Raw genomic sequence first — 26,582 nt, forward strand, 5'->3', positions numbered from 1 at the left:
AGTAATGCCAGATATGACTATGAAGTAAAGACAGGCACCTGAAGCCACTGATTTGTATCCACAGTTACTTTAAATTAAAAACAGACCTTTGCAAATGTGTGAATTTTACTAAACGTTCTAAGAATATGAGTTCTATGAGGGCAAAGACAATGTCTGTTTTACTGACTTCTTTATCCTTAGGACCTAAGAGTGCCTGGCATGGAGTGGGGGCTCAGGGCATATATGCTGCATGTATCAGCAAATTACAACGTAGTGGTATCAGCCCTGAAACCGGCTATTATTATTATTTTGTGTATTATTGACATTGAAATGAAGCCGGTCCTTGCTGGACTATGTTGTATGGGCACTTTCATCTCATTCTGTGCTATGGAAGTAGACTCTGTTTTTGCCTTAAGGTTGTATAACTAATATCGATCCTGATTATACCAATTCCTATGGCAGGGCTAGTTCTCTAATTCCAAAATGCTAATTCATCTTCATCTTTGGGCATTAGAGAATTTCCAAACTTATTAAAAACAAAACAAAACAAAACAAAATGTTGTTTCCAGCCTCCCATCACTGATTAAGGCCAAGGACGTGTGTTTGATCTCGTTCTGTAGGGGTTGCTTTCAGGGGTGACCCTCTAATTATGCCGGGAGCCACTAGGGTGAAACCCAGTAGATCCCTTGACAGGATGAGCACCTTGTCTTTGAGCAGCCATGCAGGCTGGGCAGCCTAAGCAGCATGTCAGGAGTGATGTGGAGTCCTCAGAAGAGCTAGCAGACATAGTTCCCATCCACATGGCGCTTTACTGGGAATGCACCGTGCTCACCTTGATATTTGAATAGGTAATATGTAAAGCAGTAATAAAAATACCAACATTCATTTGGCACCTCGCAGTTCACGGAGGCCTGTCACAAGCCTTCTCTCACTGTGGCAGGGCTTACCATCCCTCCCGAGGAGAGAGGTGAGGCTCAGACACCGTGTACTCTATGTGGCAAACACAAATACACGTTCAGATGAGGCAGGTTGTTAGGGCCATTGTGGTCAGAGTGCAGACAGTTTGAAGGAGAATTTTCGGGTTGTCCTTGTCCAGCTCCCAAGGGAAGATTAAGCAGCTGCCTCCCCTTTTCGTGGAGCTGGACGCTCCCTTTGAAATGGGGTATCCTCTTCTCTGCGCATAGGCCTGTGGTTTGTTTGTGCCTTCTGTTGGTGTAATCTGGGATTTGCACATCTGCAAGTGATTTCCTTCTGGGTAGAAAGCAGTGTCTTGTTCCTCCTCCAGTGAAGTGGTATCGTCTGGCGATTACTGGGGCAGCTGTCAGTGCCTCCCTCCACACAAGCCTTGTGCCTGCCAAGAAGCAGCCAGTGCATAAGACCTTATTTTGGGACATAGCAGAAAACTAACTAGGGGATGAAAAGATTGTGAGTTTATCTGTGTGAGTGGGCATCTGAGTCCCCATGGGCAGCCTTCACTTTAGAGGGACAATCTGGGCTGTGTGCGGGAGCAGGTGGTGGCAGAGGAAGAGACTGTAGTGGACAGAATGCTGCCTGGAGCACTGCTGATCGTAATTCTGGTTTTCTTTTCCTCCTAATTAGTTGTGCAAATTCTCTGATCCTCGGAATTCCTTTTTTGTGCTTTTCCTTTTAAAATAATTTTATTTCTTTTATTTTAGCTTTTTTCTTTATCAACTTCATTGAAGCAGATGAAGGTACAGTACACGGCACATATTTAAAGTGTACGGTTTGATCAGAATTAATTATGGTCACCACGATTAAGAAAACAAACATTTCCATCTGCAAATTCTCTGATCCTCAGAATCCCTTTTTTGTGCTTTGTTCTTTTTAAAATAATTTTTATTTCTTTTATTTTTAGCTTTTCTCTTTAACAACTTTACTGAAGCAGATAAGGGGATGGTACACTGCATGTATTTAACGTGTACAGTTTGATCAGAATTATGGTCACCACAGTTAAGATAACAAACATTTCCATCACCTTCCCCGAGGTATCTTTGTGCCCCTTGGCAATCTGTCCCATGCTCTACTCTTGTCCTTGTCTGCTTCTGTTGTTCATTGGCATTTTCTAGCATAGGTTATTCATTGACATTTTCTAGAATTTTGATAAGTGGACTCATACATTGTATATATACTCTTTTTGCCTGGCTTCTGTCACACATCACGATGATTTTGAGTTTCATCCGAGTTGTTTCGTGTATCAGTTGTTCTTTCCTTTGCTGGTCGTATCCCATTGTAGGGATATATCATAATTTCTTTATTCATTCATCTGTTGATGAACATTCCAGCTTTGCTGATTACAAATATAGCTGTTATGAACATTCATGTGCATATTTTCTTCATTTCTCTAGGGTGAATACTTAGGAATGGAATAGCTAGGCAGCATGGTGGGTGTATATTTAACTTTTTAAAGAACTGCCAAATTATTGTCCCTTTTACATTTCCACCAAACAGTATGTGAGAATTTTAATTGCTTCACATCTTTGCCAACACTTGGTATGATTAGTCTTTTTAATTTTAGACATTTTAATAAGCATGTGATAATATCTCATTGTAGTTGTAATTGGCATTTGCATGATTATTAATGATTCTTTTTGTGTGCTCATTGGCCATTTTAAAATATGGTTGTGAAGTATCTGCCCAAACCTTTTGCCTTTTTGAAAAAATTGGGTTGGTCCAGCACAGTGGCTCTGCCTATAATCCCAGCACTTTGGAAGGCTGAGGTAAGAGGATTGCTGGAGCCATGGGCAACATAGGGAGAGCTTGTCTTTACAAAAAATAAAAATAGCCAGGCATGGTGGTGCATGCCTGTAGTCCCAGCTACTCAGGAGGCTGAGATCAGAAGGTCACGTGAGCCCTGATGGTTGAAGATGTAGTGAGCTGTAATTGTGCTGCATTCCAGCCTGGGCGGCAATGGAATGAGAGCCTGTCTCAATAAATATATAAATTTTAAAAACTAATTTTAATAATTGAGTTGTCTATCTTCTTTGAGTTGTAGGAGTGTTTTAAAAAATATGTTTTGGATTTAAATCTTTTGTATGATGGTAGATACTCATTTTTTCCATATGGAGATCTAATTGATTTAGCACCATTTGTTGAAAACACTTCTCTCTCCCCCATTGAATTGCCTTGGTACCTGTTTGAAAATCAATTGGCCATATATGGGCCAATTTTAGGCCAATTGGGTCTATTTCCGGACTTTATTCTGTTCCATTAATCTGTCTATCTTTTCACTAATACTAAATTCTCTTAATTTCCAAAGCCTTATAGTAAATGTTGAGATCAGGTAGGGTAAGTCCTTCAACTTTGATCATTTTAGAAATCATTTTCACTATTGTAAGTCCTTTGTATTTCCTGATACATTAGGATCACTTGTCAATTTCTATGAAATCTGCTGGGATTTTTATTATGATTGCCTTAAATTTATAGGATCAATTTCGAGGAGAATTGATGTGTTAATACTATTGAGTCTTCTGATCCATGAATACAGTATCTTTTTCCATTTCTTCTCTAATTTCTCTTAGTATTTTATAGTTTCCAGTGTAGAGGTCCTGTACATCTTTTATTAGCTTTATTCCTAGATATTTTATTTTATTTTGGTATTACTGTAAATGGAATTTTATTTTCTAATTTTTGCTCTAGTATGTAAGAATACAATTGATTTTTTATATATTAATCTTGTATTCTGTGACCTTGCCAAGGTAATTCATTAGTTCTAGTAGGTTTTTAGATTCTTTGTAAGCAATCATACCATTTGCAAAGAGTGGCAGTTTTATTTCTTCCTTTCTGATCTTAATGTCTTTTATTTCTTCTCTCATTCTTCCCTTCTTTCTTGTCCTTCTTTTTCTCTTCTTTCTTGTCCTTCTTTCTTCTTCTCTTTCCCTCCTTTCCTCCATTTTCTCCCTTCTGATTTCTTTCATTCTTCTTATCACAATGGCTAGGACCTCTATACAGTGTTGAATATGCCGAGACCAGCTCGGTCGGGGAGACCCTAACCCAGCAGTGCTAGAGGAATTAAAGACACACACGCAGAAATATAGAGGTGTGAAGTGGGAAATCAGGGGGTCTCACAGCCTTCAAAGCTGAAAGCCTGAAACAGAGAGTTACCCACGTATTTCTTAACAGCAAGCCAGTCATTAGCATTGTTTCTATAGATACTAGATTAACTAGAAATATCCCTTATGGGAAACGAAGGAATGGGCTGAAATAAAGGGATGGGTTTGGCTAGTTATCTGCAGCAGGAGCCTGTCCTTAAGGCACAGATCGCTCATGCTATTGTTTGTGGTTTAAGAACGCCTTGAAGTGGTTTTCTGCCCTGGGTGGGCCAGGTGTTCCTTGCCCTCATTCCCGTAAACCCACAACCTTCCAGCGTGGGCGTTAGGACCATTATGAATATGTCACAGTGCTGCAGAGATTTTGTTTAAGGCCAGTTTTGGGGCCAGGATATGGCCAGATTTTGGGGGGCCTGTTAACAACAGAATAGAAACAGTGAAAGTGGGCATTCTTGTCTTGTTCTCTGTCTCTGGGGGAAACAATTCAACCTTTTTACCATTAACTATGATGTTAGCAGCAGATTTCTTTGTCAACATTTGGGAAGTTCCCTATTATTACTAGTTGTTGAATATTTTTTTTTTATCATAATCAGAGACTGGATTTCATCAAATGCTATTTTTACATTTATTAAAATGATTTTTTTCTATTACTATGATGTATTAAATATGACATTAATCAATTCTTGAATATTAAAACAACCTGGAATTTCTAGGACAAACTCTACTTGGTCATAATGCGTTATCCTTTTTATGTGCAGATAGGTTTGATTTGCTAATATTTTGTTAAAGATTTTTGCATTATTTGTGAGAGATACCTGTCTGTAATTTGTTTTTTTGTAAAATCTTAAAGTTTTGATATGAGGGTTTGGCTAGTATCACAAAACAAGCAGAGTGGTAAACCCCTCTTCCTCTTTTTTAGGACAAAGTTTGGTGTTATTTTTTCTTGAGTCATTCCCTAATGAAACTGTCCAGACATTGAGTTTTCTTTCTGGGAATATTTTTTGATAAGAGATTTAGTGTCTCTGGTTGATATAAGACTCTTCAGATTTTCTTCTTGTTTCAATTTTGATGAGTTGTGTGTTTCAGGAAATGTGTCCCTTCACGTAAGTTGTGACATTCCTTGGCCTTAGTTATTAATGATATATTCTCTTTATCTTTTTATGTCTGCAGGATCTTTGGTGATGATTTCATTCCTGATATTGGTGATTTGTGTATTTTCTCTATTTTTCCTTAGTTTAGATGTTTCAGTACTGTTGATCTTTCCAAAGAATCTGCATTATCTCTGTTGATTTTCTATTGTCTGCTTTCTGTTTTGTTGGTTTTTTTCTTATTATTTTTTCCCTTATTTGTTTTGTTGTTCTTTTTGCAGCTTATTAAGATATAACCTTGGGTTATTGATTTTATATCTTCTTTTCTAATGTAAGCATCTAAAGCTGTAAGTTTTCCTTTAAATACTAATTTAGCTCTATGCCACATATTCAGATATATTGTATTTTTAGTGTTTTTAAGTTCAGAGTATATTTAATGTCCCCTTTTAAAACTGAGATATAGGCTGGGCATAGTGGCTGATGCCTGTAATCCCAGCACTTAGGGAGACCAAGGTAGGAGGATCACTTGAGGCCAGGAGTTCAAGACCTGCCCAGGCATCATAGTGAAACCTTGTCTCTACAAAAAATAAAAAAATTAGCCGGGCGTGCCTGTGATCCCAGCTACTCTGGAGGCTGAGGTGGGAGGCTCACTTGAGCCCAGGAGGTCAAGGCTGCAGTGAGCTGTGATTGTGTCAGTTCACTCCAGCCTGGGTAACAGAGCAAGACCGGGTCTCAAAAAAATAAAAAACAGATAAAACTGAGATATAATTCACATACCATAAAGTTCACCATTTTAAAGTGTACAGTTCAAATGTTTTTAGTATTATTCAGTCATCACCATTATTTAATTCCAGAACATGTTCATCAATCCATAATATCTCCTGATTTTTATCTTTGAATGATAAGTTATTTAGCAAAGTGTTATTTAATTTGTGAGTATTTGGGGGTTTCATAGATATCTTGTTATTGATTTCTAATTTAATTTCCTATAGTCAGAGAAGACACTTTGTATGATTTCAGTCCCTTTAGATTTATTGAGATTTGTTTTGAGATCCAGCATGTGGTCTATATTATTGAATATATCACATGCACTGGGAAGGAATACGTATTAAGCAGTTGTTTGAGGTAGTGTTCTATAGATATTATTTATATGAAGGTGGTTGATAATGTTGTTCAGATCTTTCGTGTTCATATTGATTTTTGGGGGTCTAGTTCTCTAAATTCCTAAGAGAGGAATGGTAAGATCACCTATTATGATTCTGAAATTGTCTGTTTCTCCTTTAAATTCTGTCAATTTTTGCTTTATTTTGGTATGCATTTTGAGTCTCTGTTGTTAAGTGTATTCACATTAATAATAATATTTTCTCATGATTTGTCCCTTTTATCTTTACGAACTGTCTCTCTTTATCTATTGTAATGCCCTTTGTCTTAAAGTCTATTTTATCTGATATTAAAATAGTTACTGCAGCCTTCTTCTGTTTACTATTTGGATAGTACATCTTTTTTTGAGTTGGTGTCTTACTCTGTCACCCAAGCTGGAATGCAGTGGTATGATCTCGGCTCACTGCAACCTCGGCCTCCCGGGTTCAAGCAATTCTTCTGCCTTAGCCTCCCGAGTAGCTGGGATTTCAGGCGCTCACCACCACACCCAGCTAATTTTTGTATTTCTAATAGAGACGGGGTTTCACCATGTTGGTTAAGCTGGTCTCGAACTCCTGACCTCAAGTGATCCGCCTGCCTTGGCCTCCCAAAGTGCTGGGGTTACAGGTGTGAGACACCACGCCCAACCCTGAATAGTACATATTTTAACTTCCATTCACTTTCAACCTATCTGTGTCTTTGTATTTAAAGTGTTTTTTTTTTTTTTTCTCTTTTTTGAAGTTAGGTCTTGTGTGTTGTCCAGACTGGTCTTGAACTCCTGGGTTCAAGTGATCCTGCCAAGTAGTTGCAATTAAAGGCACATGCTGCCACGTGCAGTTCTTTGAAGTGTTTCTTCTAGACCACATACAGTAGGGTCTTGCTTTTTTTACTCATTCTGCCAAGCTCTGCTTTTTAACTGAAATGCTTAGGCCATTAACATTTAATATAATTATTGATATATTTGAATTTAGGTCTATTATTTCATTTATTTTCTTTTCGTTTCTCTTATTTATTATTCCTCTGTTCCTTCTGTCCTGTCTCCTTTTGTATTATCTAGATACATTAAGTATTCTACTTTCATTTCGATTTTTTGGGAGGCTTCTCTATGTATTTCTAGTGGTTTCTCTAAGGATTACAACATACATATCTAACCTTTTATAGTCTTCTTTGAGTTGATATTGCACTTAACATAAAATTTAGAACCCTTTCAACCATGTAAGTCCCTTTTCTCCTCCCCCACCTATATGTTATTTTCATATTTATCACATCAACACACATTACAAAACCCACAAAGCAGTGTTTGGTTTTGCTTTAAATTGTCATATGAATTTCAAAGAACTTAAATATTTACCCAGATATTTACCATTTCTCTTGCTTGCTCTTTGTTCTGGAAAAATCTCTGTTTACCCATGGGAAATTTCCCTACAGCCTAAAGAAATTCCTATAGCATTTCCTGTAGCAAGATCTGTTGGCTGTGAATTCTCTTGTTTATCCCTCGTTTGAAAATCTATCTCTATTTTAACTTCATTCTTGAAGGATATGTTTGTTGGATAGCGAATTCTGGGTTGACAGTAATTTTATTCCAGTACTTTAAAGATGTCTGCTGTTTTCTTGTTTCGGTGGGTTCTGATGAGAAACCTGTCTTCACTTTAGCTATCATTCTCCTGTGTGTAACATGCCATTTTTCTCTAGATACTTTGAAGATTTTTTTTTCATTGGTTTTCAGCAGTTTTGTTATGATGTGTCTAGGAGGGCTTTTCTTTGAGTTTATTCTCTCAGTAGATGCTGATTTTGAATCTATATTTATGTCTTTCACCAAATTTGTGAAATTTTCAGCCATTATTTCTTCAAAAATTTTTTCTGCCCCCGTCCCTTTCTCCTGTTCTTCTCGGACTCCAGTTACATATTAGACCTACTGTTATTATTCTCTGTGTCCTTGGCAATCTTTTTTTCTTTGAAATCTTTTTTTCCCCATGTATATTATTTTTTTTTTTTTGAGACGGAGTCTGGCTCTGTCGCCCAGGCTGGAGTGCAGTGGCCAGATCTCAGCTCACTGCAAGCTCCGCCCCCCGGGTTTACATCATTCTCCTGCCTCAGCCTCCCGAGTAGCTGGGACTACAGGCGCCTGCCACCTCACCCGGCTAGTTTTTTGTATTTTTTAGTAGAGACGGGGTTTCACCGTATTAGCCAGGATGGTCTCGATCTCCTGACCTCATGATCCACCCGTCTCGGCCTCCCAAAATGCTGGGATTACAGGCTGGAGCCACTGCGCCCGGCCCCGTGTATATTCTTTAGAGCATACAGATAGATCTGTAATTTCTACAGATCTATATTTATTTTGAAGTTCACTAATTCCTCTGTCATTGCTTTTCTGATGTTGAGCCCATCAGTAAATTTCTTGTTTCAGACATTATATTTTTCTGTTATAAAATTTGTTTGGTTTCTTTTTAAAAATTGTTTCCACTTCTCTGGGAGAATTCTTTTCTCTCATTCGTTTCACGTGTGTTTTTCTTTCCCTCATTGGACATGGTTATTATAGCTATTTTAAAATTACAGCTGGGTATGGTGGCTCACGCCTGTAATCCCAGCACTTTGGGAGGCTGAGGCAGGTGGATCTCTTGAGGTCAGGAGTTTGAGACCAGCCTGACCAACATGGTGAAACCCTGTCTCTACTAAAAACATAAAAATGAGCTGGGCGTGGTGGTGCATGCCTGTAATCCCAGCTACTTGGGAGGTTAAAGCAGGAGATCGCTTGAACTCAGGAGGCAGAGGTTGCAGTGAACTGAGATTGCACTACTGTACTCCAACCTGGGCAACAGAATGAGACTGTGTCTCAAAAAATTAAAAAAAAAATTCTAATATATGGGTCACTTGGGATTGGCACCTTTTGACTATCTTTTCCCTTGAGAATTGGACACATTTTATGGATATGTTTGTATGCTGTATGTTAAGTACTTTTGGTTTGTATTCTGCACATGTGAATGAAATTCATGCAATCAAGACTTCTGAAGGATATTGATGTTTTTGTTTCAGCATGTAATCGGCCTGTTTAGGTTCTGACCCTGAGTTCTGTCGTGCTTTCTGTAGGTGGTAGTTTAACTCTCAGTTCAGTATGCTAAGCCTTTGTTACACTGGTTTGTATGTTTCATGCACTTACACTTCAGGGGTTAGGCTGCGACTTACGTAAGTTCATACACAAAATTAGGGGATTTACTTTTTTGACACTCCTGCTATGGGATTCCATCCACACTTTCCCTACCCTACAGAGGCTCCTTTCTCTGTTTCCTTTGGGGGAAATAGTATCTGTTGAAGTTTTAGCTGTGACTGAGACTGAGGTGTACCCCATGTCTGGGACTTTCCCTTTGGGCAAAGCTTTACCAGCAAATTCATGACTTGTGTGTGTAGCTTCTCTAGGTTTTAAATCTCCACAAGCTGCTTGCTTTTGTTTACTTTTTCAGCATCCACTGGTAGTTGTTTTTTGTCCAGAGTTTTCAACTGTAATTAGCAGGAAGGATGGGCTATAGAGGGCTAATACTGTCATAGTAGAACTGGAACCTTAGTTACTTTTTAATTAAGTGTTGGTGGGAGTCATAGATTTGGATTTGAGTCTTACCTCTGCTGTTCACAGTTTGCCATTTTAATATTAAGCCCGTGTTTCTTCATTTGGGAAAAAAATTGAGATACTAGAACTTGCTCTGCCTGTCCCTAGGATTGTGTGAAACAGATGAGATAATGGATGTCAATGGATGTCTTCTGTGAACAGAAAAATTGGTTTAAAGTGGTTGTCATTGCTGTTATGTCTATGCGCACATGTGTGCATGCCTGTGGTTATGTGTACATGGTTTCTGCACAGTTACCTCCACAGCAGTGGTGTCACCATGAATTTTTCCTCCTCAGGCACTTCCTGGACCTCACTACTACACGTGGGGAGACCACGGCGGAATCATCATGGCCATTGCCCAGGGCATGGAGACCAATGAGCTAAAGTAAGTGTCTCTGATGAGGCCTTTTAACATCAAACTCTTCTCCCAGAAATTTACGTCTGTGGTTCTAAGTGGATTATCTCTCTACAGCGCTAGGTTGTTGACAGCACAATTTGTGATCTCTGGATATGACTTAAACTATTTTTTTTTTTTTTGAGATGGAGTCTCACTCTGTCCCCCAGGCTGGAACGCAATGGTGCGATCTCAGCTCACTGCAACCTCCATCTCCTGGGTTCAAGCGATTCTCCTGCCCCAGCCTCCTGAGGAGCTGGGATTACAGGCGCCTGCCACCATGTCTGGGTAATTTTTGTATTTTTAGTAGAGACAGAGTTTTACCATGTTGATCAGGCTAGTCTCGAACTCCTGACCTCAGGTGATCCACCTGCCTCGGCCTCCCAAAGTGCTGGGATTACAGGTGTGAGCCACGATGGCTGCCCTGACTTAAACTCTTTATCTCTAAAATGGGAATAATAAGAACCTGTCCTTTCTATCAGAAAGGGAGATTGTGAGGAATAGGGCAATTAATTTTATGGATTTGAAAATGTATAACACTGTAGAAAGAATTAATAATGGCCAAGTAATTAAGTGGAGGCTCTTTAATTTGTTCTCCTTTGCTTTGTGTCTTTATTACATAGAATGACTAAAAATAAATAGCAATAATAATAATACATGAGTAACAATTACAGAATGCATACACCTTGATAGCCATTGACTTCTGGTGCATTAGGTTGGTGGGGGGTTTCATAGAGCTGGAAGGGATGTTTAGGGTTAACTGCATCATTTCACAGATGAGAAAACAGGCTCAGCAAGGCAAAGTAACTTGCCCAGGGTCATTCCTTTTGTTAGTGACATAGGCAGGATTAGCACTTGGGGTTTTAGATTGCATCCTATATTCTTTGCAATATATTGTTCTGAAAAGCAAAACTGTCAGGAGTTTGTAACCTCTACACCCTTATGTTCTGATTTTATCAGATATATACAGATCTGTATATATATACTGTTCTTTTGGCTCATAATTGAATGGTTCATGTTAGATCAAGTTCATGCCAGACCACACTTCTTCCTGTTTTTGAGCTGAACCCATTAGGTGGATTGGTGAAGGATCTGGAGAGGGCTTCTGTAACTATCTTGTTTATTGCAAGGACAAAGCTTTCTTTTTCTTTGCTCCTTTTAGAAACAGGGCCAGCTTGGCCGGGCACGGTGGCTCACACCTGTAATCCCAGCACTTTGGGAGGCCAAGGTGGGCGAATCACGAGGTCAGGAGATCGAGACCATCCTGGCTAACACGGTGAAACCCCGTCTCTACTAAAAATACAAAAAACTAGCCGGGCATGATGGTGGGCGCCTGTAGTCCCAGTTACTCGGGAGGCTGAGGCAGGAGAATGGCATGAACCTGGGAGGCGGAGCTTGCCGTGAGCCGAGATCACGCCACTGCACTCCAGCCTGGGGGACAGAGCCAGACTCTGTCTCAAAAAAAAAAAAAAAAAAAGAAACAGGGCCAGCAGCAAGTGAGAGGTGGGTGGTTTGGAAAAAGAGATCTTAGCAGCTGGTTTTTTCCCTGTGGTTAATTTGACATGTGCTGAGCAACCTGGCCTCAGAGAAGGAGAGAGAAGCAAAGTACTGGTATTTGTCATTCCACTTGGCTGTTCTCTGTTCTGTGTAGCACTGGTTAGCTGTTTCTTTAGAGGCAGTACTCTGAAGAGGTCCTGTTTGTATGCAACACTCTGTATTCATGTTCAGATAGGTATTTGCTCAGACAACGACCATCACAGAACACAGTACTTCCCACATTTGTGCTATCATTTATATACCCATTAATTTAATTTTCATTTCACATGTTTAGCAGGTGCCGATTGTGCCAGGTACTGTGTATCTATAGATGAATAGGATGCATGCTACCCTGTAGTCATAAGGTGGGCGAGGAAACAATTGTAGTGTTTGGTATACTGCTATGTGTGTAATACGCACGTAGGGGACATAGTTTGGCTTCCTAGGAATACATTTCATTCTTTGCATGGCTTTCAGATTTCAGAGTCAGTTCTCGATTTGCCTTGTTTAACTTCTCTGAAAATTAAATTTGCATTCCAAACTGGCTCCTCTGAAGGAGTTAGTGTGATTCTAGTCCTCTTACACCATCTGTCGGTGCATATGTGCTCAGGGAACGCAGCGTCATTCTGCACTAGCTGGAGCAAAACATGATGAGGAAAATAAACTCGCTGCCAGAAAATCATAAAGCCTTCCGCAGACGTTTGGAAATGACTTGGGGGTTGTAGACTTTGGGGGATTATGGACACTGTAGCATTCCTCTAGTTGTATAGGTTTCATTTGGAGGTGTCTGTTTGAATAGTTCAAATAAAGCATTTGGAAATACAAGAATACATACAAGCCTCCTATTGACAGGTGCATGTGTCCCACATAACAACCTGAGCTTGGCCTAAATCTGTGTAGCCACCTGGCATTTACTCAGTGTGTTGTTCATAAAGGTATTTTGCTTCTCCTGCTGCTCTGAAAAGCAAGAAATAATATTCAAGTTAGTTCATATTCTCAAACTACAGTGGTGATTTACTGTGATGCCCATGCACGAGGAGAGGTTGCTACTGACAAGACCGGGTAACTGTTGCTGGGCTAGGGCTTCAGGCCCCTTCTAAGTTTGGCCTCTGCAACCACAGAGATCTCTTTTCCTTTACTCACAGCGTGTATAGGCCGTCCCATTAATTTTGCATTGATCATATTCTGACTTCTTATGTTAGTTACCTTTACATGATGTGCCTGAATTCTGCAGCTCGTTAGTAAGGTCTTTGTAGGTAAATACTTCTGCTCGATACAGGTTAGCAGGCACTTAGCAAATATTTGATTGAAATAGGTCATGCATACTTAATCATCCAAGATTGCTTATTTTTTATTTTTTTAACTGATTGATAAAACTAGAGGAGACCTAGCTGGCGTGCCAATTGCACAGCTCCAGGGGACCACTGCCATTGTGCTCCGTGTCAATGACAACCCCAGGAGCACAGATGTGAGTGGAGGCTCCCTGGATGTGTGCAACCTGGTGGTACCCAAGAGACACCAGAGATGACCTAATCCACTTTCCTTAGTTTTCACATGAGGGAATAAGAGATTCGTCAGGAGTTAATGCCCACACTGGAACTTGAGCATATTTCTGTTAGGAATCTTTTCAGGTCAATTACACAGACAGCTGTCGAACATCTACAATGAAGCAGATGCTGTGCTAGATACCAAGGATGCAAAGGCGAGTGGGGCACTGATCAGGAGCTGCCTGTGCCCACTGTTGCTCTGTGATGTTTCTGAGCCAGATGCAGAGAGAGAGGCTGGGAGGAGGGGGTTGTTTGAAAGAGGGCTTTCTGCTCTGATTTCACCCGTCTTTAGGGAGGAAAGCTAAGTAAAGTAGCATTAGTAACTCAAATAGGTGGTAGTGGGGACAGAAATTGAAGCGTTGCTCAAAGTAAACATTAGTGGTTTTGTTGTTGTTGATGTTCTTTTAAGTTATGCACGTCTTTCTCTCCCTGATTAGCACAGATATCTAGGAGTTGACTGTTACTTGTTTCAGCTTCTGCCTTGAGTCTCCTCTGAGACTGTTACCTTTGTTATTGTTAATTGAAATTGAGAGCAAGAAGTGGAACACTTTGTTTTGCTCTTGTGTCTACATGTCTGAAACGGGTAAATAAGAACCTGCACTGGGGATTCACTTATTCATTCATTAGCATGCTGCTCCTGTGAACATGCTCACGGGGGGCGTAGGAGCAGTGGCTTTTTCTTCGGAGAAGGGGCTGTTGCATTTTTGCACCCCGACTGAAGAAGATTCAAACACATTTGTCAGCTTTATCACGGAAGATAAGATCAATTTCTGTTTCTTCACTGCGGTTTGCTTGTCAGTGTGATGATATCATTCGTAGTCAGTAATAAGATTTTGAACTTGCCCCAAAGCATCTTTTTTTCTAAGATATCCAATTTCACAGGGGCTTCTCTCTGGAAATCCTGAAAAGCCCCTGCAAAGACTCCACGCAGCAGGGCAGCTGTCTTTTCTGGACCTGGGCTCTGGAATCAGACCCACAGTTCCAGAATGTGGGAGGCAGCGGTTAATGTCTTCACTTGCTTGCAGCACCTCTCAATGGCACAGTTGCCAGGAGAGCCACCTCTACTTTATCCTGACCCCTGTGGTTTTTCTGCCTCTTGAGGTATAGAGGAGCAGGTGTTCTTATCATGGTTTTTTTTTTTTTTTTTTCCTGGAGTGCCGTGGTGCAATCTTGGCTCATTGCAACCTCCTCTTCCCAGGGTCAAGCGGTCCTCCCATCTCAGCCTCCTGGTAGCTGGGACCACAGGCATGAGCCACCATGCCTGGCTAATTTTTATATCTTTTTTTTGATAGACACGGGTTTCGCCATATTGCCCAGGCTGTTTTCATTTGAACTCCTGAGTTCAAAGTGATCCGCCCACCTCAGCCTCCTAAGTGTTGAGATTACAGGTGTGAGCCACCAAGCTTGGTCCTTATCACCTTTTAACTGTTAAGAAACTGAGACATGGGGTTAAAAAAAATGCAGTGGAGTTTCTTTAACTTCCTTCAGCAAGCGTTTATGAATAATGCCCTTTCTGTGCGCTAGGAAAGATTCAGGGTGCCAGGGGAAGAAAAGTAAGAGGTCTTATTCCTGATGAACTGCAATCTAGTAATCTAGTAGAAAACACTCGTAAAATCAAGTCACTGAAATATAGTGAGGTATGAGATTATGGAGAGCCCTGGGTGCAGTGGGAACCAGAATGAGGGTCAGGTGGTGCTATCTAGGGGACAGAGGAGGGCTTCTGGGAGAGGAAACCCCAGCTGAACATAAAAGGATATAAAGCAAGGTCGGAATGCTTTTCTAGGGCTAGAGAGAACTTGAGCAAGGGCAAAAGCATGATCAATGGGGAATGTGCACAGCTCTTGAGTATTAATAGAATGCAAATTTCCAGGTGGGAAATGGTGAGAAACGAGGCTGGAGGAAGGTGTGTATGTAGAGGCCAGGTCCTGGGGGACCTTACGTGTGCCTTACTAAAGAGATTAAAGTTTGCTTTGAGGTAATAGAGTCCCTTTGAGGGATTTTAGTAGGGGAATGACATGGCTAGACTTACATTATGGAACGATGGATCTGGCAGAATGGAGAGGATGGATTCAGTGGAGAGAGACCTGAGGTGAGAGCTGACGCGGGGGTGTGTTTGAGGACTAAGTCTGCAGGGCGTAGCTTCTGATTCACCTGGGATGATGGGAGAAGTGATTATAACACTCATAGAAAGACAGAGGTGAAGGAGTAGGCTTGCAGGGCTGTGTATTAAATGCAGACATGGACAGGTTGAATTGAAGCCTCTGTGGTGTGTCCAAGGAGGCTTCCTGCTGGAGATGTCCAGCAGGAATCTGGATATATTACAACATCCGGTTCGGCCTTCTGCCACCCTTTGCAAGAATTTTCTCCATGCCATCTGTGATAGACAGTCTTTTGTTCTATACTTGAACATTTCTCTTGGTGGGGAATTTGCCATATTAAAAGGTGCTTCCAATTTACTTTGGGACAGTTTGCTGTTCATTTGTTCACTCATTCATTTGCGAATGAAAGTTCTCTGGTAAGGGAAAGCCCAAATTCTCCTCCCTCCAGCTTCTATTCCTGGACTTAGTTCTGCTCCGTGGAGATGCACAGTAGATATTTCCTTTGGCATGAAAGCCTTTCAAGTATTTAAGGAGTCTGTCATGTTCTCCTCAGTGTCTGCCATTTCATGATGAATATCCCCAGTTCCTTTTCTCATATTCTATAGATCCTGAATCTCCATCTTCTAGGTTCTGCCTTAGGTCTGCCTCACGATGTCAGTGCCTTAAAATGTGGTACTTGGATCTGGCCCCAGTAGTCTGAAACATGCAGAAGACATTGAGATTTTGCCTTCACGATTCTGAACACTCTATATCTATTAATAAAAACCTCTGACGGTATTTACATTTTTAACAGCTATCTCAAACTGGTGGCTCCTATTAATTTTTTTTTTGAGTGGAGGTATCATTTGCATACCACAGGATGCCCAGATATTGACTACACCAGTTAATCAGTTCTGAAGGGTGCATGTCAAGATGTAGAGTATTTCCATCACTCCGGAAAATACTCACATGTCCCTTTCCAGTCAGTGATCTCCACCCCCAAACCCCTGCCCCAATTACAGGCAACCAGTGGTATGTTTATCACTGTAGGTTAGTTCTGCCTATTCCAGAATTTCACTTGTTTGTATTTTGTATTTGGCTTCCTTTACTCAGCGTAATGATTTTGAGATTTATCCATCTTTTAACTGGTATTGGTAGGCTGAGTTCACTTTAACTAAAATACCTGAGATCCTTCTTTCTTATGGATCTTATTAAAGACCAGATGTTCCCCATTCTGTATTTGAGCAGATAGATTTTTGAAACTACGTGTGGAACTTTATTTTTATTTTTGCTTATTTTTTTGGTTTGAATGCTATTTTTGGCATTTATTGTATTATTTATACATTTAGCCTTTTACCCTTTGCAAATTTGGCAGATTCGCCTTCCAGATCCCTATCCAGATCATTGACAGATGTGTTGAGTTCTGTGAGAATGAGAAGTCTTATCTTGGGGTGAGATCAAACCATATGTCAGCACTCTTGGGATGTGCTTATTTTACCACCAGTGAATTTTATCTGACTGCGTGGTCCACAAAGATCTTAATGAAAAAATGAATGTTCTGTGTCATTGTCCTGTTTTTCAAATCAAGAATTACCATGAGGAAAGGAAATGGAGTTAGTCTGTTGTGACTTGTGTGTGGAATCATTTGGGTTCTTAGCCTTGACCTCCTTTTTGTCTGATTGCTCTCAAAATTATGTTTCATAATCCATTCTTGAATTAACCTTTTCTTCATTAAGGAAATAAAAGTTTTTTCCCTATTCTAGTTTTTGAGATCTTTGTTCTTCATAATTCTTCTAGAGATTTTTGAAAAGGATGCTATAATCATCGTATCTTTAAGTCTTTCAGTCCTTAGACTATATTTTGTACTCATTTTCCTTTAACTTACCTAGTTTTTCTTGTCATGTCCAATTTGAAGATTATTTTCCTTGATAAAGAGCAAAATAGAAATTATTTTTTTCTGTTTTTTTTTTTTTAGACCCAGCTTTACTACTATGTTGTTACTCAAAGATTTTTTTTTTTCTAACGAAGTCTTTATTTCTCTTATTCTCAGTTTTCCAGTCAGTCAGAAAACATAAAATATTTTCAATTCAAAGTTCTAGTAAAGATAGGCAGACCTGGGTGATGGTTTTCATAAATGAATGAATGGATGCACTAATGGATGAATGTATATCAAGTGCTCTGGTTTTTTGAGTTGATACATATGATTATGTCTGCAATTATTTATTCTATTGGCCATCAGAACAATGATCCTGTTCCTTTCTAATTCTTTATGGAACTTATCAGATAACCCATCCACTGACCCACCAGTCTGCCAATTATTTTGGTAATTTGAAGCATAAACCGTGATTAATTTTGAACTTATCTTGCTACTATTCCAACAGACTATTGGCTGTGAGAATTACAGCTAGAATTAGCTAGCAGTAACTGAATTTTTTGCTCTTGGTTATATGACTTTTTCCCATCTTGAATATGTTCTTTAGGAACCCGAACTCATCAGGAACCTTTCTGCGTAGCTGCCTGCTAGAGTCCTAAGTTGGTTATCTACCACACTTCTTCCTTTTACAGTATCTGTGGTTATATTAAGTTTTATTATTATATTATATGACCTTCCCATCTTCTTGAGAGTTTTTGTCCCTGGGATTATGTCTATATTTTTATCTGAGCAGTTTGAATTCTTCATTCCTAAAGGCAAGTGCCCTATATCCTCTTTCATAACTTAAGAATGCAAAGATGGGCTAGGTGCGGTGGCTCATGCCTATAATCCCAGCACTCTGGGAGGCCAAGGTGGGTGAATCATTTGATGTCAGGAGTATGAGACCAGCCTGGCCAACAAGGTGAAATCCCGTCTCTACTAAAAATACAAAAAAAAAAATGCAAAGATGACTTTGTTTCTTCACAAGGTTCTTGTCACTTCTACCAACACAAGTTCTCCTTTAGGGGTCAGAATTCAGTCCAAAATACGTGTTCTCTTAACTGTCGTTGTTGAAAAGGCAAGAGCCTTTTCCCCGGAATTCTGAAGAGCACCATTTTCTAAATGAGTAGTGTATTTTCAGATATAAGCTATGCTTGGTCATGCACCTGCTTGTTATTTCATTAATGAGTTATTGTCAGAGTCCTCTGGGAACCCTCAAGAAATGAGGTGATTCATTTCCTGAGGTTATGTGTGGTTCGAGGAGCTCTTAAAGAGAATTAACTTGGCAATGTATAAATAGGTGGACTTTAGCATTACCACTGAGTGGGCAGATGGCTACCATCATGTCTGGGTAATAGGTTGACTCTGCTGGTTCATTTTGCTATAAAAGTAATATAAACCTTTAGCTTATGACACTGGTTACAAGAAGGAGACTGAATGAGTTAATTTATCCAAGTATCTGTTTCAAAATTTTCTTAAACCAAAAGTGTATCTGCCAGGTGAGATTTCTCCCCTTGTGAGAGATTTGTAGTGGGAGATTACTTAGTCTCCCATTGACATTCATTATTCTGCCTTGTAACCCTACCAGTTGGTTTGACCCCTAGCCTTTTTGTGGCAGTATCTTTTTTTTTTTTTAGGCAGAGTCTCGTTCTGTCACCCAGGCAGGACTGCAGTGGTGCAGTCATGGCACACTGCAGCCTCACACTCTTGGACTCAAGCATTCCTCACACCTCAGCCTCCAGAGGAGGAGCTGGAACCACAGGGGGCACCACCACACGTGACTAATTAAAAAAAATTTTTTTTCTGCAGAGATGGAGGTCTTATTATGTTTCTCAGGCTGGTCTCAAACTCCTGACCTCAAAAGATCCTTCTGCCTTGGCCTCCCAAAGTACTGGGATTACAGGCATGTGCCACCATGCCTGGTCAAATCAAGTTTAATAATCTCAGTATGAGATGAAGTGTTTGGATTGAGTGATGTCTTGAAAAGATTTATGTCAAGTATTAGAATCTCAGGGTGTAAAACTAAAATCTCAAAAACATGAGAAAGCTGAAAGAAAAAGTTTTGCATATAATTTGGATTTAAGAAGGGCCCAGAAGCACTGTGATTCTAAAGAGGCTTGAATTGAGTGATTTCTCATGTCAAGTATCTCACCTGCTCACTGGGTGATAAAACAAATGTTGGGCAGATTTTATTCCTTGCCTCCCTCTCCCTCCCTCTTCTCCTTCTCCTTCTTCAATACCAAAGATAATGTAAAATCAGTGCAGTTACTCAAATGCTACTTAGTTTTTCAAAGACTTGCTTCCTTGTTCTGTTATAGTCTGTCTTGGAGACTTTCCTCAGTATATACGTTCCTTCAACTTTTTTGCTTTTTAATTTCTTTTTTTTTTTTTTTTTTTTTTTTTTTTTTTTTTTTTTTTTTTTTGAGTTCAGCCTTTATTGAGCAGCTACTCTGTGGCAGGTACTATGCTAGACTTGGATATTACCATGTTACTTAATTTTTCTTTTCTTTTCTTTCTTTCTTTTTTTTTTTGAGACAGAGTCCCGCTCTGTCGCCCAGGCTGGAGTGCAGTGGCCGGATCTCAGCTCACTGCAAGCTCCGCCTCCCGGGTTTATGCCATTCTCCTGCCTCAGCCTCCCGAGTAGCTGGGACTACAGGCGCCCGCCACCTCGCCCGGCTAGTTTTCGTATTTTAGTAGAGACGGGGTTTCACCGTGTTAGCCAGGATGGTCTCGATCTCCTGACTTCGTGATCCGCCCGTCTCGGCCTCCCAAAGTGCTGGGATTACAGGCTTGAGCCACCGCGCCCGGCCAATTTTATTTTCATTTAAAATACATAGCATTTGCTGCATGCCAGACACTGTTGCTAACCATTTGCACATAAGGAACTCCTTTGATCCTCATGACAGCCCTATGAAGTTAGGTTCTACTTATGATTTCTCAATGTTTGGGATGTAGAAACTGAAGCACAGAGAGATTAAGTCACTAAAGGATGAAAGATGGGTCCCTTGTCCTTATTTGGAGCTAATACCATGATGTCTTTTTTCTCTTCACATTTTCTAGTCTTATTTTCCACTTACTTTCCATTTGATGGTTATTCAAAAATATTATTCAGAATCCATCTAGAAATATAATATGCCATTAATACTTCGCCTGCTGCACAGTGCGGGTGCACCAGATATCCTTGGACTCCCCTGAGAAGTCTAAAGGTAGATTCCTCACCGTTGAACAACAACAGAGTTCGGTTAGTTACGGCATCTACTAACTTTTAGCAACAAAAGGAGTAGGTGAGTGGAGAGGCTGACCATGGACCTTCAGGAGTTTGAAGGGAGTGGGAAGACATCTAAGGGATAGGAGTGATGGGGAAGACATAGGAAGGTGGATGGAGCCTCTTTGGAAACCCATTGAATAAATGAACAGAAGAGAATCCAGCTTGTGGACTACGGAGGCTGTCCCATTGAGGCCTGCAAAGGCGGCGCCAAAGACGCGGTACACTGTTTGCAGAAAGTGCCCAAACCATTGCCCTGGTTTCTGCGATCTCAAAAGCATACAAAGCCCTGAATCTTGAGTGGTTTGGTGGGCTTGAAAGCTCCTGAGCCACAGTGAAGTGGCAAGATGGCTGATCCTCATGCGATAATAGCTTATGACTCATTAGGATAAGGTGCGATACAGAAAAGTGGGAGACCAAACTTGTAGCAGAATTCCAGCTTGTATGCGACAATTTTCGATGCTGATGAGATGAGGGAAGGAGGGCAGCAGCTAATGTGTTTAGTGTTACAGGATTACTATAAATTCTCAACTGACTTATATGTTTGATATTCCTATGAATAAAATTTTTAAAAGATTTAGAAATCAAAACAAACAACATTCCATCAGCCCTATGATTATGAGAGACATACAAGGCATCATCCATGATGACATCATCTGTGAATACGGTTGCCGATTTGTAGCCCCAAGATAGTCGGTCCCCAGATTTGATCAAATGCAGCTGCGAGATGGCTGCTGACCGCCATAAAACTAAATCCAACTCCTCAATAATAGGAGGAGTCAGATCTTGTCTTTGTCTCCGAAGAAAGATGATCTGTTGAAGAATGTGTGTCAATTTTTGTAATCATTTTGTTACCACGATCATGCTTTAACTTGAAGAAAGCATCACTGAATTCTGGAGTGCGCTTTACATTATGAAACATTACAGTAAGCAGCTTATGTCCAACATGATTGCAATTAGAGTTTCGTGATTGCTTTTTAATTTCTAAGACCACGGAAAAGTTGGAAAAACTGTATAAAGAACACCCATGAAACTTTCGCCTAGAGTCACAAATTGTTAGTATTTGCCAATTTGCTCTACTTCTATCATGGGTCTGTTTATCTATCTGTGTATCCATCTATTATTTTTTAGCTGAATCATTTTAAAGAAAGTTACAGACATCATGCTCCCTCACAGCTACTTAAACATGTATTTCCAATAAATGAGGGCATTTTCCTATATAATCACAATGCCATTCTCACGCCTAAGAAAATTAACATGAACTCGGTATGACTTATAGACTATATTTTCTCAGTTGTCTCAAATTATTTATGGCTGCTTTTCCCCCTCGATCTGGGATTTAGTCAGTCCTGAACTAAACCCTGGATTGGATTTATGCATTGCAAATTTGTTTACTCATTGCATTTGGCTATTATACTCCTTTAGTCTTTTTAAATCTATAACACATTATCTGCCTTTTTTGTTTATTTGGTTTTTGTGGCCTTGGTTTTTTTGAAGAATCTGGAGCAGTTATTGTGTAGAATATCCCACATTTTGGATTTGTCCAGTTGTATAGAATAGTGCGCAGAGGATGTATTATTCTCAATGCTTTTTTCAGGAGGCACCTAATACCAAGTTGTCCTGCTTTTGCTGATGTCTAGTTAAGATTGTGACTCTCTGATCATTCATTGTGAGATTATGTTTTGTAAAATTTTATTTCCCTATTTGTAGTGAACGATTTGTCTGTTGGTTGATGTTCACACAATCTGAACATCCTGGCCCCAACACTTTCACCCAGTGGTTTTAGCATCCAGTGATGATCCTTGTGTGATTTAGTTATTGCAGTGGGGATTACAGAATGGTAATTTTTCTGTCATTTCTATTGTATTGTTTCCAACCTTTATTAAGTGTCATTCTAATATAAGAAAAAAATTGGGGGCTGGGCGCAGAGGCTCACGCCTATAATCCCAGCACTTTGGGAGGCCGAGGCGAGCGGATCACGAGGTCGGGAGATTGAGATAATCTTGGCTAACATGGTGAAACCCAGGCTCTAAAAAAAAAAAAAAAAAAAAAAAAAAAAAAAAAATGGTGGGCGTGGTGGCGGGCGCCTGTAGTCCCAGCTATTCGGGAGGCTGAGGCAGGAGAATGGCATGAACCCAGGAGGCGGAGCTTGTAGTGAGTTGAGATCGTGCCACTGCACTCCAGGCTGGGCGACAGAGCAAGACTCCGTCTCCAAGAAAAAAAAGAAAAAAATTTCTCTTTTGCTCCTCTTAGAGACCCATGTCCTATTTTCATTCAATGTGTAATCTGTTACCATCATTTTTCTTTTTTGATGTTTGAATTCTCCTAAATTCAGCCACTGGGAGCCCCATCAGGCTGGCTGCATTTATCTCTGAGCATTTCCTTAAACTTTCCCTGCCTTAGCCCGGGATCAGCCATTTCTCCAAGGAACCCTGGTTCCTGCTCCTGGTGAATGTTATATGGAAACCAAGCCTTTGCCTTAGATACTTTAACTGCAAGGATTCTCTTACTTGCATTTGGGCAGATACAGTACCAATGAAGGGGAGACCTGGAAAACATTCATCTTCTCTGAGAAGCCAGTGTTTGTGTATGGCCTCCTCACAGAACCTGGGGAGAAGAGCACTGTCTTCACCATCTTTGGCTCGAACAAAGAGAATGTCCACAGCTGGCTGATCCTCCAGGTCAATGCCACAGATGCTTTGGGTAAGCTGCTGCCTCCTTGGACCTTTTCACATGGATATGCATGGACTTCCTGTTATATGCAAAGCACCAGCTTAGATACTGTGTACTCAGAGGAGCTTGAGATTCATTGGGGGAGATGGGCCCAGAAGAGTTAGCAAAATGCGTAGGGAGGTAATTGAGGGCTTGCTCAATTCTTCTTAGTAAGGCTGGGTGTTATTCTTTGTATCTTAGTTTCCTCATGCAGTTCCTGGCACATAGGAGGTTTAAATATATGTCTGCTGAATATGTAGATAAATGCATGAATGAAAAACATAGTTCCAAATCAGCAGTGCCAATTGGACGTATTCAGTGAGTGTGCCTGACTCTCCGTAAGTCAGTGTGCCAAGCAATGCAGGGTCCTCTCAAAGCCATCTAGGATCTGGTCGTGATCTGCTAGTCTGGATACAGGATGTGTAAGTATGCAGGCAGAAGTGAAACTCTTCAGCATCCTCTCCCTGCGTCCCCGTGTTATCTTACCCTTTCCTCCCTCTCAGCCTTGGCTAACCTGATTCTAGCTGCCCGGGATGCCCTGTTTCTTCTCCCCTCCACCCATCCAGCCTCCCCTACTCGAAATCCTTTTCATATCTCAGGATCTGACACACTTGTTGCTGATATCCTAACCAGAAGACGTCTCCCTTCTCTATGTCCAGAACATAAGTGGACTCATAACTTTGTGTCTGTCACTCGGTGTGTTTCACCTTCCATTGACTCGATTATAAAGCCCTTAAAAATAAGAACTTGCCCTGTGCATATTTGTATTCCACCTACTGGAAAGCTCGATAGCCTTACAGTCAGTAGGAGTTTAATAAGTTTACTGTGTTGCATGGCATTGAATCAAAAGTTGTGTATCGACTTTGGGTAGTATCTAATCTGACTGAAGACACATATATAAGAGTTAAAAAGTGCCAACATAGACATAGGCATACTTTGGAATGCTTGTAAAAAGCACCCTACTTACATTTCGATGAACGTGGCCGATGGAGTGACGGTGCAAGGTATCTTAGCATTTTCCAGCCTCTTTCCATGGAGATCCTGTACCTTCAAGTAGGGCCAGTGAGCCCTCCATTGCGCTCGGGCCACACTACCAGATGTGCCCTCACTGCCCGAGGAAGCAGGCTGGGAACATTAACCCCCAGTGGTATTGCTCATCAAGGATTCAGCCGTTCCCCAGTTCTCTAGGAGAGAAACACTTCTGGGGACTTGTTTCTACAGTAATGTCTTCTGTAATGTTTCAGAAGTTTGGATAGAAGCCCAAAGGTGGCTTGCTTCTTCCCAACTTTTCCAGGCAAATGTCTGCATTTCAGGTACCGTTTTCATTGGCACAGGGCTACCCAGCTTCAAAGCAAGCCGATTGGAGGGTCTGTGTGCTTGTGGGGTGGCAACAGATAGACAGGAAGTCGGGGTTGAGGCTGGGCACCTTGAGGCACAGCAGGGAACCCTGTATGGGCCTGCCTGTAATGCTTCGTGCTGTGTGTCTTTTTCCTTAGGAGTTCCCTGCACAGAGAATGACTACAAGCTGTGGTCACCATCTGATGAGCGGGGGAATGAGTGTTTACTGGGACACAAGACCGTTTTCAAACGGAGGACCCCCCATGCCACATGCTTCAATGGAGAGGACTTTGACAGGCCAGTGGTCGTGTCCAACTGCTCCTGCACCCGGGAGGACTATGAATGGTTAGTTCTTCTTTGATGACTGGGGACTGAGTTGTGCTTCATTCACTCAGCAGTGTCGGGGAAAGAGACTAGGCATGGTCCTTTTCCCTGAGCAAAGGAAGGGAATAGAAGGAAACAATTATTTAGGAAGCATCTTTTATGTGCCAGGAGCTGTGCTAGGCATGTTTCATGTAAGTTGTTTTCTTTAGTTCTTACAGCCAGGTAAAGTGGTAGAGGTGTCTAGGACAGCTGCAGCCATGTCTTCGGGAATAGATAGGTCTGGGATTTATTTCTATTAGGGCAACCCAAAAATATGCTGAAGGTTCCATTGTTGGTAATCCTTCTCCTTAGGACCCTATTCTAGAGGAGATTTATTTCTTTATCTGAAATGAGGGGATGTTAGTGTGTGCATATGTGTGTGTGTGTGTGTGTGTGTTTGCATCATTTATTATTTCTTGAGCAAAATATCCAAGGCACTGCTGCGAATGCTAAAAGTAGGAGAAGTGACTTGTGCATAGCTAATTGGCACAGGAGGTGGAAGAGAGCAGGTGCCTCAGAGCAGGAACCGGTACTTTTATTGTGACTATTAAAAGGAAGGAGAGGGCTGTGGATTGCTGTTGGAGAATCAGGAAATTTTTGGAAGAAGTGCTGTTTGAGCTGGGCTCTCAGGGAGCATCTATATTTGCAGACAGCAGTGTTTTGAGACCATGTAGCTGCAACAGACAGGTATAGAGGCAGCAGGGTGTGGTTGGGAGTTGAATTGGGATGCCTTGTTGGGTGTATGACATGGGGATGATAATTGGAGATGAGGCTGAAAAGATAGAATACAGTAGGGTAGACAGACCTTAGAGGGAATGAACCTTATTCTATAATTAGGAGGAAGCCTTCAGGGGCTTTTGAGGAGAGTTGATGATCAGAACAGAGCTTAGCTGTAGGAGGAGGATTCTAGTGGCAGAGTATGCGGGATTTCAGAGCTCCTGACAGTTACTTTAGTCTGTAATTCAGCATGAACTCGTTGTCGTTGATGCAGGAGCACCGAGAGAGCCATGAGTATTTAATATAAATACACAACTCATATTTGAGTGGTTGCTGAGGCACAGAGGAACTAGATTTTGCTTTGGGCAGCTGTGCTTGTGTTGACTAAAGCCAGAAACCTCTGATGTGTTCTATACCAGAGGTTGGAACATGGTCACACAGTACATGTTCTAGACTTTGTAGGCCACATGGTTTCTATGATCTGCATTACACCTCCTCACTCTGCCCATGGCAGTGCCCATGGGTGAATGAAAGCAGCTCTAGATGAATGAATGTGGCTGTGATCCAGTAAATCTCTATTTACGAAAATGGCCGACCAGGTTTGGCCACTTCTGTTCTAGACCAGTGCTTCTGAAACTTTAAGGTGCGTATGAATCACGTGCAGATTCTGCCTCAGGAGTTCTGGGGGTCTGCATTTCCATCAAGCTCCCAGGAGATGTGGATGCTGCTTATCTGCACATTCACCCTTTGAGCAGCAAGGCTTAGAACACAGAAGACAGTCATTTCCTTAGAAAGGTGTGTGCTCCCAAGGTAACGACACAGACTCTTTTTTTTTTTTTTTTTTT

The 26,582-nt window shown here is 40.9% G+C and overlaps 1 protein-coding gene across 1 annotated transcript in view; it reads left to right on the forward strand.

The window, feature by feature from the left end:
* SORL1 (sortilin related receptor 1) overlaps positions 1-26,582 on the forward strand; it is a 187,750-nt gene that overhangs the window by 72,568 nt on the left and 88,600 nt on the right. The window contains 3 exon segments of the mRNA XM_017863726.1: positions 10,172-10,260; positions 23,132-23,310; positions 24,816-25,002. Of these exon segments, the coding sequence (XP_017719215.1) occupies positions 10,172-10,260; positions 23,132-23,310; positions 24,816-25,002 (455 nt within the window).

Source organism: Rhinopithecus bieti, unplaced genomic scaffold, assembly GCF_001698545.2.
Source record: "Rhinopithecus bieti isolate Rb0 unplaced genomic scaffold, ASM169854v2 scaffold_70802, whole genome shotgun sequence".
Classification (NCBI taxonomy): Eukaryota; Metazoa; Chordata; class Mammalia; order Primates; family Cercopithecidae; genus Rhinopithecus; species Rhinopithecus bieti.